We start from the raw sequence: 12,567 nt of genomic DNA on the forward strand, positions 1-12,567 counted from the left end.
AAGTTTTACATAGGATTATATAGGAAAAATCTTAAAAAATCTTCTTCTCAAGAACAGCAATGCCATAATTGGTCATATTTATATGGAACCATCTTCAGGTGGTGTAGATTCAAGTTTGTTCAAATCATGACCCCCTGGGGTAGGGTGGGGCCACAATGGACGATAAAAGTTTAACATAGGTGTATATAAGAAAGGTCTTCAAAAATCGTCTCAAGAACAGCAAAGCCATGATCGCTCATATTTTATGGAAGCATCCTCAGGTGGTGTAGATCAAGTTTGTTCAAATCATGACCCCCGGGTGGTAGGGTGGGGCCCCAATGAAAGTTTAAACTGGTAGGGAAAAAAGCCACAGTTAGTCAAAGAAATATGTAAGCATCCTTAATTAGTGTATATTCAATTTTGTTCAAACCCCATACCCCCCCCCCCCCCCCCGCGTTTTATGGGTAGGTCGGGACCACTTATGCATTTAAGCTTTTTAATAGTGAACCGATTTTTGCCTTTTTCCTATAAACAGTGCTCAGGTGAGCGATGTGGCCTATGGGCCTCTTGTTCTTAAATTGTAATATACATGTATATGCATGATGATTACAATTAAAAACGGAGAACTATTTTCTTAACTAAATATTTGATGTTTGCAATGATCTAATAATATTTGAACATAAAAATCCCTTTGATATTTTCATATAAGTTTACTCAGTAAGCTATTGGAGTGTTTTGGTTTTAAATTGGAATTTTGATTGCAGATGATAGTTCAAAGAAAAGTTTTTATCTTGATTTTCAAACATACAGTGTTTAAAACCGCGGGATATTATAGTGTATTCAGCTGCTGTACATTTTTATGAAATTGGAGAAACAAATGTCTTCTCGAGAGCTTCCTTGTTTTGTGTGTCAGTGAATTGGGATAATTATGACACGGTGTACTACATAACAGAAATATGTCGACCTAGAATGCAAGGGGTAAATAATCATGTTAACACGATGTGTTTGTGCATAGTATCGTTTTGAAAGAGGGCAGCCAAAAACTTTCCTTGAAAAAAAAAACTTTGACAAGCAAAAGAGAAGAAGAGAAAATTTACAACTTACTTATAAAGACAAGCAAAATAAAAAAAGAAGAAAATTTTCCAAACTCGAAAACCCCATACTGTGGCGGGGGGGGGGGGGGGGGGGAATTGGCAGGGTCAGATTGATAAATTAAAAAAAAAAACTTATGGTATCTGACCCATATTAGCCTCAGATTGAATAGGAATTGAATGCATAACAGATATTATGGGCTGAATACCTATGTATATTTAGACGTAATTTTCATGCTTTGATATCAGTATTGAAAGCGTGGGTAAGAAGTAGAATTTCAGAAGTGATGTAAAATCCTCGTGTTTGACTGCTCAATGAGTCTGGAGGAAGGTGGTAAGAGCAGAAGGTGCCCTAATTTATGACCTTAATTGTCCTGTCCTTTAAGATTTATCCCCCTTTTGGTTTTACTCAATAAAATCAATTTAAAAAAAATCTATCTGGTAAAAAAAAGTTTTTAATCGTTTTTGTATTCCTAATGATCAAATATATCTCTCCACCACAGCATTTATTGATATTCTCACCCCTATACTACGTGCCTAAATGTGAACACACATGCCCTTGAATACATTTTCCCCTCGTTTTCTCTATAAGCGGGAATAATCATGTGGGTTTGCGTTTTGCATCTGTCTGTCCAGAACTCTGTCAGTCTGCCTGTGTGTGACACTTAGTTACATGTACCGGAAGATATCTCAAAAATTCCTTGAGCATTTTCAACGAAATTTCGTTTCATAACCGTCGTGATTTCAAGAAGGCCCTTGTTGATTTTGGGGTCAAAGGATAAGGTAAAAAAATTAGAATAATGCTAAATAAGGTTTCCAGGTAGTAACTTTTTGTGCTTTTGCAATTAAATGTTACATCATAACTTCTTATGACTTAAAGAAGCCCCTTATTGATTTTGAGGTCAAAAAGTCATGTTGAATAAGATAGATTCCAGATGATAACTTTAGTTCTCTTTTAGCTTTAGCAATGGAACTTGGGGCGATGAATCAGACCCCAACTGATTTTTATTCCAAATGTGAAAATCCTTTTTTCTGTTCTTCAGCTGATTTTTTTTAAGATAGGTCTTTCACCCTTTCATTTATTGATAAGTTATTTTGTCTTAACCTGCATTAATACTTGAATTTGACTCGTCGAGAAACATTTGTTAAAAACACCTCTACTCTCTGAATCAATGATACAAGATCTATATCTGCCCGGGAAGCTGATACTAAGCTGTATTGTACAGCCTGCAAAACAACAATTATATATTTATGCAAATGTGTATATTTTTATGCAAAATGAGTTTTAAGACAAAATTCAAATACATGTACATTATTTACAAAATACTTGACTATTTTATTTATCTATCCATATATTTTGTAATTGTAACGTAAGAAGCTGCATGATGACCGCCTGCAGTAGAGAGAAGTAGGTGGACTGGCACTCACCCGAATGAAAAAAAGTGAAATACCTGAGAGTGGACTTTTTAATCAATTGAATACTTTTGTGTTTTAGAATGTAAATCATCAATATTAGATAAGGTCCTAAAATGAAAGACAAATTTGTAACGAATACCATTATTTTAGAATCTACATGAGCTACGAAAATATTTTTAAATATATGCACTGTTTAAAACCGATTATGTACAGCGAAGTTTTTTGATTTCATGACACCCACCAGTACTGTGCATTTGAAACTTAAAAATCTACAAAGAAGTTTGTTCTGTGTAATTCTAAATTATATACCTCAGCATACCTCTCTAGGTCCCATCTTTATATATGGTGGCATAATTCTGCCACCACTGGTCAGTTTACTATGTCGAGTTGTCAGATCATTATGTCGACTTTCCAGATAATTATATTGACTTGTCTGATCTTTTTGTCGACTTGTCATTTATTCATGTGTTTGAAATACAACATGAAAACGTGTCCGAAAATCGTAGTACGCATGCCCAGTTTGTGCCATCCAGTTGACATCGTCTTTTTCTGAGAAGTCGACAATAGGATCTGACAAGTCGTCATAATTATCTGACAATTCGTCATAATTATCTGACAATTCGTCATAATTATCTGACAATTCGTCATAATTATCTAACAAGTCGACAGAAATATACGACAAGTTTACAAAACATTCGACAAGTTGACATCATTATTTGACAAGTTGACTTAACATCTGTCAAGTTGACATAACATCTGACAAATCAACATCGTTAAATGACAAGTCGCTAAAACATCTGACAAGTCGACTTATCAGAAAATTATGTCGACTTCCCAGATATTATGTCGACTTATCAGATATTATGATGTCAAGTAAATGTCAGTTAGTAGCAATAACAAGCAAGCTTTAATATGAAGATACCGAGTTCCTAGTCATGAAGATTATTATCTGACAAGTCGAAATAAATACACTTTATCTGACAAACTGACATAAAGATCTGACAACTAGACCTAAAGATCTGTCAAGTTTTAAGATTGCTGTGTAACCAGCCACATTGCTGCATAGACACTAAGTGGCGAAATGTGAAGGTAAATGTGGTCAAAAGCTAGGAAAGGTCACTGTAAGGTTATTGTCTTGATTATCAGCTAAAGAAGTCTACATGCTGTTAAACATATAAAACATTGGTGTTTTGATTTACAAAATAGTTTTATACGTTTAATTTTATCCAGTGCATGAATATGTAAAATTGAACTGCGCATATCCGTACAACTCTGCATCTGTTTCGTCACGTATTGTTAAGTGCCAATCCTTGACTTCTTTTCTCAATGGGGGACACTTCTTGTTCCAGACTTCCTTGAGCCGTCTGTCTAGTATGATTTGTAAAATATAAATGAATGAAACAATATCCGTCTTACCCACTAAAACAGACACGATTTGGTTTTTTATTTTAAATTTTCCAAAATCCTGTACACTTTTTCTTAATTGATACAGGTCATATCTGCACGAAACATGAAGTTACATTGTAGCAAAGCTATGTGGTTGTATTGACCATCAAGGATTTCTTTGTCCGTTTGGTCATTCTGTTTTTAGTAACGTTAATGTTAAAAATAATAAATTTGACTTTTTTAAAAACTAAATGCTGTGTCGTTTATATTGTTTTCACTAATTAACAATTTTCAATTGCCAATGAGTACATGACTAGTTTTATAAGTCATGTACTCATTGGCAATTGAAATTGTTAATTTATAGTGAAAAACACTTCAAATATATTGAGATTTGATTTTTTTATTCTATATAATATGATTAACTATAGTGATTAACTTTGAAGAAATAACATGGGTAAATGCACGCTATACTTTGTAAATTCTGTGAAAATATTGCGAGCATTTTCAATCTCTTAACTGCTGTTTATCAGAAACCAAGGAAACCTGAATAAAAGCATCAATAATTCATTTTCTATACTTGAAAACTGGTCAACAAATTCGAGAATTTTTTTGTTGTTGTTGCTCTTTTATTAGTTTCAACTGTTATATAAAACGTCGTGTAAAAAGCATGAGATACCACTGCAAGATATCACAACAATTTCCCTAAAAATGCAACATTTTTTTTTTAAACTTTTATATGGTGCAAATGTCCATTTTTTACAAGACCGTTTCTAAGACTTTAAAGAACCTTGAATCATATTAAGATATATGTTAAGAAAATTGTTGCATGAAAAATTTCAATTTCAATTCCAAGCCTTTAGAGACCTTTCAGACACATCTTTCTTTGAAAGCGGGGAAGAAATAGAGCCAACTTTAACAGGGACGATAATGTGTCATAATCCCTTGGGTGAAGATAGTTAGTGAACTTTTATAGACAGCCTCGCGCGGGGTAAAATTACCCATTTATCACTCTATCTACATGTTTGTATCGCCACTCTTATTTTTGCTACAGGAGCCTGACAGCATTATATAATAGTTTCTGAACAGTGCTAAAGTCTGGGGACGTTTTGTCACGTTTTCCGTGATACGTTCTTGTTCTAGGTAAAGAGGGGTAGTGTACTGAAGGATAAAAATGGTGCCGTGGTTCCTTTTTTTTTATTTATCTGTTAATTCTGGGTGGACGGAGTTTACGTTCTTGGTATTGATCAGTTGTTAACCCTAACCCCTAAGCGGAACCAGAATATACGATACCCTTATAGCTTTAGAGCTCATCTCTTTTTCCAAGTTCTATCTATAGAAATCCTTTTGCAACAGCTGAAACTTTGGAGTGTACATGCATTAACATACACAACCTCACCAACCTTTTTAAGGATATAAGTAGAGCTCATTCCGCCTGTCTGTCCAGTATTGGTCATTTGTGAAGTTACAATGTACATGTATATCAAAAATCGTGCGATATACTATCAAGAAACCTATCTTAAAACAAGGAAATGTTTTCAATTTCAAAGTACTCCAAACAATTTTTATTTTGAAAAAAAAAAATCAAATACATCTCATTGCTTCCACATGAGCATACAATTCTGAAAAACTAATTGAAAATCTATATTAAATAAATATAATCATTATCTTAACATTATTGATAAAAAATGTAAATATATAATGTTAAAAATTTTTGAGAGAAAAACGGAAATACGTTAAGTGATTACTTTTGAATGCATTTGGACGGCAAGAACGTGCGAGTGCGACTGCCTTAACATACACATAGATCGAGGTATGTACTCAGTCTCGCTGTCGGGCGAAGCCCCTTATCATAAAATTTTTATCAGTATATTTTCAATTTCAAAACGAGCAAATGTTGAGAATTCCGGAAATAACCCTATCCCCCATTATCGCTCCTACTGTCACTTTCCTCTATCAAGCATCGGTTCTTCCTCCACGCAGAGTTAACATTTGTACATGTTGTTTCTAGGTAGAAAATCCCGATATTGCCTCAAAACACAAAGAATTGATTGCGTCATTTGCTGTCCATAATCTAGTGAGGCAATGGCCTCATTAACCACGTGATTCAACTCTGCCTTTGCAGTCACGTGTAGCTGGTATATCCGAACACGTGGCGATTTTAATATTGTGTAGTAATTATCACTTTCTTTGTTTTGCGACAAATTTAAGAGCGGAGATAATATTTTCTAGCTCACAAATTATCAAGAGTCTTTACTACTATTTTTTTTTTTTTTTTTTTTTTACAAAGTATTATAATAATAATAATACATAGTATACATAAATATATCTTTACTATTGTAGAATTCAAAATACTTGAAAGAAAATAGTGAATAGGTCGTAGAATTGCAGTTGGCTGTCATTGCATAAAAAAGCCAGCTATTTTTCAAATGTACTTTTTCAGTTAATGTTTTTTATCTTTATTTTGGGATGTGCGAAACAATATCCCAAGGAAAATGTTGTCAAGAAGCGTTCGATGGAACACAGAACAAGAAAAGTACTAAAGATGTGACACTTTGACCACAGAACCACACGTCTCATTGATAAGACCTTCGAATAACTAGACCAAGAATTATAAAGATGAGATTTTTAGTCATAAAATTTTCACTTTAAATAAAAAGAACTCTTTGCTCCAAGTTAATGTAACGGAAAAAATCCCTATTTAAGCTTATTTTTACACGATTTTTAATGAACTATCATCCATTCTGGACAAAATTTCTTTTAAGCAGTTGAAAAAGTGATTTACTGACCTTGATTTATGCATTTTATATATATATATATATATATATATATATATATATATATATATATATATATATATATATATATATATATATATATATATATATATATATATATATATTAATGCTTTCGATCTTCATCAGATTGTAGCAAACTGTATAAAATTTACAGTAAGAATGAACAAATTAATGATGACTGATAATTCACAGAAAATTTTCTTACAAAGTTATGAATTTTCCTTTCTTATTTGCACAAATATGGCATTTTACGCGTGCTCGGTATCCATGTTGTTTAACTTATGATCACTTCAATATTTTTGATACACTGTATTTGGCGTAATAAGAAACTCTATAGAAATGGTATAGGAAGTTTAAAAAAAATAACACCGGTAACTACTTGATACACTTATTATATGTAATACTTACAGTAGAATTTAAGTAAGACAGTGACGCTTATAGCATTTATTTCACGAAGTCTAATTCTTGACCAATGTCCATGCAACTCTTTCTAGTGTTTACAGGATTAAGACAATAGATTTCAAGAGTACCCTTCTTCCTGATAAACAAACTACGTTTAATTCAATTGTCCACTTGAACTAATCCTCCCCTCCGGAAAATGACACTGACAATGTTACTACGTGGTATAATCGCTTATAATTATCACCCAATCCCTTCAGCACGGGATTCTCGCGAACTTTCTCGAAGACCTGATTGGTTGAATCTCGCCTCATAAAAATACCATCTGTCCAACTCATCTTTATTCATATTTAAATAATTCGACAAGGAGATTATAATATTTCTGCAGAATGTGAGTAAACTTTTAAATCTTTATACAGCTATCACAAATTATTATCATTGTGAAGAGAGATTTAAATTTCTTTTTTTAAACAAATTCAATTTTATATTCTTCCTTTGTTCACTCAAATAAAATTCTGTTTTAATATGATTTCCAAAAATAAAGTAAATTATAATTGAAATGCGAACAATTTCAGCATAACTTGTGTGTCGCTTTTTCCAACTGACAACGTTTTCAAGGAATACTAGCCATTTATACCAGTGAAGGTTATCTCTCTTTGCAGAGGGTCCATGAACCTTAAAATAAAGCAACTTAAAAAATAATGTTCGCACTGAAGTCCTATGTATCTAGTGAAGCTTTCTTATCAAACTAAATAAAATAGAGAAATAATTTTAGATGAAAGATTCGTAATATTGACATTTTCTAGATAACAGAAGTTTTCGAATAATGGCGGGTAATTCTACTATTGCTGGCTTTACCGACTCTGGAGTCCGGACAGTTACAGATGCCCCAAATGTAGCAGACGATGTCATGGCTGTGGCAAAGAAAATGCATTGGGTGACTAGCACTATATTTGGTTGCATTTTTGTCATTATTGGACTCATTGGGAACATCTTCTCCATTCTCATCTGGAGCCGAAAATCCATGCGATCTTCTACTGGGATATATCTCATTGCTCAAGCGCTGGCGGATATGGGTCTCCTGATTTTCTTCTTTATCACAGACAGTCTGCCGATGATGGCGCCCTCTGTGAAGGCTAGCTACGCGTTTGGAGTGTTTTTCTCGTATATTGGGTACCCTATTTTCTTTCTGTTTGTTGTATGGAGTATCTGGATGACAGTTGGGGTGACAGTAGACCGCTATATCCAAGTTTGTTGGTTCACGAAAGCAAAGGTATGAAACTGACGCAATTCTGAATGGTGAAAAAAAACATGTATCAATAAGTACTTTAAGAGCCCACATCCTAATGACTAAGGGCGGACAATATTTGTGTATAAATTTAATAATTACTAGCATAAAATAATTAATTATCCCTCCTACAATTGTTGTAAATAAGTTTTGCTATCTGAAACTGTTGCTATTATCTGTGAGATTTTTAAACGGGCTGGGGAAAACTGCAAAAATCCTTCAAACACAAAAAATGACAATGCAACGTAAACTTGACCTAGCCTCTAATGTTACAGGAGATGTGCAGCGACAAGAGAGCTGGTATCGGGATAGGAATCATTGCTCTTCTTTGCTTTTTGATAAACACACCCCATTTTAAGACCTTCTACCCGATTCCTGAGTCCGACAGAAATCCAGAAGATGATGCCTTCTCTCACACGGAGTTTGGAGCCAGTGAAGGAAGTCAGCGCTATGAATTCTGGGTACACTGCATGTTTCTGGTTCTGGTTCCATGGCTTACAATCTTCATCCTAAATATGCTGATCATCTGCCGCGTTGTCAGGGCCAACAGAGGCATGTCGACCCGGAAGAGCATAAAAGGACAGGAGAAGGCCAAGAGGGCAGAGAACCAGATGACCCGCCTTCTTTTGACCGTGACATTCGTTTTTCTCATCCTTATTGCCCTTCAGTGTATAACGCAATGCTTCTTCATGATGCAGCCAGAAACGGTGAGTTAGATTAAGAATATTCACGAATTGCAGTTAAAGAAGTTCAAGACAGAGTGTTCATTAAAGATTTATTCTTATTTGCAATTGAATCGTTTTCACTATGAATGTCTCTGTTCATTATGCTGTAATATATGTTATTAATATAATTTGTTTCAGGCCGATCTGCGCATTGTTAACGAGGCATTTTCTGTCGCCAAACTTGGAATCGTGATCAACTCCTCTATCAACTTTTTTCTCTACTGTCTCAGTGCACGCAAGTTCCGCAAAGAGTTGTTCAGAGTTATTGGAATCCGAAAGGGAGAAAGAGAGGAGTCCTTCTCAAGCTCCACGGCATCTACCACATTATCTACGGCCAAATTCAAAATGTCCTATAAAGCCTAATCATGGAGAACGCCACATACGAGTAAAGCAACAGTGCTAAACACATTTCTGAATTAAAATGTGTGAACTCGCCAAAATCTCTCAAGTAGAAACCTACTTTTGGTACATGTATTACATAGACCCCCCCCCCCCTTTTTCCCAAAGATAAACCGGGGTTGACATTGTAATCAAAAGATTCTGGTCAAACTAAGTGCTATATTTTTGGTTTTCTATAATAATAATATCCAATAAAAACAATATTGTACAGTGAAAAAGTATTTACTGTTGTATATATATTTCTTCAAATCTTTTGTTTTCGTACACTTGACAGTTTTTTGTTTTCTTGTCCAGAATATTGTTGATGTTTTCCCGAAATTCTGTTATGTGAAGTTTTTGTCGTAATAAAAGTAACTTTATATTTGCATCTTTTAACCATATTTGATATGTACAATTTATATTTGGATTTGTTATCATTATTATTTTCCTTCTACTTATCGTTCTTATAGATGAGTGTTGCTGTTTTAAAGGTTGTGTTAATAAAATGTTTGCACTTTTTAATTATTTTTTTAATGCTTATAAGACTGCAAAGGTTTAGGCTGGGACGATGCATAATTTTAGTATTAAAGGCAATGAACACGTAACGGTGTCAGTGTATTTACACGTGACGATAATTATTCAAATATTTCCTGATCATGAACTTCATTATTGTGAATTTAGTGTGGACAATCCTAAGTATACAGAAATTATGATTGTCTGGATTTTACAATAAATGTTTGTAAACATAAAGGGTTATTTTAATAACTTTTTTATTCAAGCGTTATCCAACCTAGTTATTAGTACATCAATGGAATAAGCTAAGCACATGATTTTGTTGAAACACCAACCTTGAATGTGCTGCTTTTTATAGCGAACAATTTGTTGTTTGAAAGAAAATTCCATGAAAAGCTACACGGAGATAAATAGAAGCGTTCGTGTATAAACATAACTCGACACTCGACATTTCTGTTTTAATACTGGTGAAAAAATTTCTTATATATACATGTATGCATTTTCCAAACAAATCCCTCTTTGTCAAGTAATATGCTCCTTTTCTCGAGTCAATATGCAGGTTATACTTAAATTTTACATTCAGAAATGCTTAAAATCGTCAAACATTTAGATCACGAATTATCCAGGTATTTATATAAGTCTTTAAAATCAAACAAGTCGAAAAGATGCTTATACTTTGTCTCTGAAGGATTACGACTTTTAATAAGCACACCAATTACACTGCAAGTCGTCTATACACTAGAGATATATATTATTAAGTAATAAAAAAATACATGTGTCAGTTCCATTGACAAAATTTCTTCCAGTGTTGAAAAATATTAAGAAGATAAAATTGCATTGTAAAACAAACAATGAAACAAAAAATAACAACGATATACATATATATGTCCGTTTTTGCCAAAGAAGATAAAACAAATCCACCATAAAAAAGAATATGAATTCCCAGACATGCCATACACCCACGTTAACAAGAGTGTGAATAACACACTTCAAAAGAGGCAATAGAGGAAAATATAAACTGATTCAGATTTGATCCTCACCAGAATCTTTAAAGATTTCGTAAATAAAATGGCACCATAGCTTGTCGTCATCTTAGGAAGTGCCACCAGACAATTCAAACAGCAAATATCTGGAGATCTGGTGTTCTGTCAATTTAACAGCCATTCAATTATAAAGAGAGAGAGAGAGAGAGGTTAGTAGAGTTGTCACCAGCAATGATAAAACATAAAACATTCTAACAGCCTTTAAGAGGTAGGACCTAGTGTTGAAACTCAGGGCCCCATTTTACAAAGAACGTACGACTAAGACCAAAATGTAATTTTGCAAATAACTTTATATTTTACATTAATATGAAAATGCTTCAAACATATTGTAAAAAGAAGTCAGACAATAATATTAGAAGATTTTATAATCAAATTAAGGTTTTCGTCTTGGTTGCATGTTCTTTGGGACCCAGTTCCTTACACATGTATGTATACGTAAAGATAAAGACAAGTCACAAGAAACTGTAGTCATATAGATTTTAGCACAGTGTTTGACCATGTCCCATATGAGGCACTCTTTGCTATGCTGAAGATCAGCAGCAGCTATAGACTTTCTCGGATAATGTCGTTTTTTCTCTACTGTCTCAGTGCACACGATTTTGTTCCAAAGAACTTAGCAAGTTATGGCGAGTAGTCTCGCATCAAATCGTGGGCTGCATTGCATTACCGAAAATTTTGAAACTGGTCGGTTATCATTACCGAATATTATTTTTTTATTTCCGGGAAAAAACCCAATGATATATCATTACCGAAAATTCAAAATGGGATACCTGTTTATGCTCTAAAGAGTGACAGAAAAAGATCTCAAAGTTCTGCATCCAGGTATACAGTTGATATAATATAACTAAACGAAATTCTCTACTATGATAATAATAACAGAATACTGAGAATAGGATTTTTTTTAATTATAAAGAAAATATCTAAAACGTCAAGTGCCTGTGTTAGTGGAGTACAACAAGGGGCACTCCTAGTCCAGTTCTATTCTTACTTTTCATGCGACCAACCGTATATAGAAGCCAGACCGTTTGTTGACAGCTGTCTAATATACAGAGAGGTTAATTCAAACGAGGATCATGATAATGTCTTTCCACAAAATGATTTTAAAAAAATTGTTATAACTACTTTTCTGCTGCCTGTACAGGAAGATCTATTGAAACCCGAAGATTGGAAGAATTACACATTGAGGATATACGTCTTGCCAGTGAAAACACTACAAACAGTGCTGTAAACAAACTTTTATTCGCGTTCGAGAAATATTCGCGAGTTTCGCGACCTACTGTAATTCGCGAATATTTATCACCGCGAATCAATTATTTTCCTTTGTTTTTGTAGAGAATGTTTCCTAAGTCGCGAAAATTAATCGCCGCGGATTGATTTCAAAATGACGAATCGCTAATATAAGATGACACGAATAATATTTGCTTTACAGTATATTTTGAACAATTTAGAGATGTCCTGCAATCTCAACAGGTCTATACATCAACAAGACAATAGACAGATAGACAGAAGAAACAGTATCGGGATTCTTCAAGGAAATTTACCAGTGACGAATGA

The 12,567-nt window shown here is 33.8% G+C and overlaps 1 protein-coding gene across 1 annotated transcript; it reads left to right on the top strand.

The window, feature by feature from the left end:
- Nucleotides 1-7,877: 7,877 nt before the first annotated feature.
- LOC133189579 (FMRFamide receptor-like) lies at nucleotides 7,878-9,467 on the top strand. The gene is made up of 3 exons (XM_061324956.1): nucleotides 7,878-8,339; nucleotides 8,630-9,061; nucleotides 9,218-9,467. Exons 1-3 carry the CDS (start codon nucleotides 7,893-7,895, stop codon nucleotides 9,440-9,442), a joined length of 1,104 nt encoding a protein of 367 aa, XP_061180940.1. The 5' UTR covers nucleotides 7,878-7,892; the 3' UTR covers nucleotides 9,443-9,467.
- Nucleotides 9,468-12,567: the final 3,100 nt, after the last annotated feature.

The sequence above is a fragment of the Saccostrea echinata genome, unplaced genomic scaffold, assembly GCF_033153115.1.
Source record: "Saccostrea echinata isolate AGI-Se365-2 ecotype Australia unplaced genomic scaffold, CSIRO_AGI_Sech_v1 ptg000019l, whole genome shotgun sequence".
In the NCBI taxonomy this organism is placed as follows: domain Eukaryota; kingdom Metazoa; phylum Mollusca; class Bivalvia; order Ostreida; family Ostreidae; genus Saccostrea; species Saccostrea echinata.

Coding starts and splice junctions, on each gene's coding strand:
- LOC133189579 (XM_061324956.1), top strand. CDS start 7,893: ATGGCGGGTAATTCTACTATTGCTGGCTTTACCGACTCTGGAGTCCGG. Junction 8,340..8,629: donor GTTGGTTCACGAAAGCAAAG/GTATGAAACTGA, acceptor CTAATGTTACAG/GAGATGTGCAGCGACAAGAG. Junction 9,062..9,217: donor TCATGATGCAGCCAGAAACG/GTGAGTTAGATT, acceptor AATTTGTTTCAG/GCCGATCTGCGCATTGTTAA.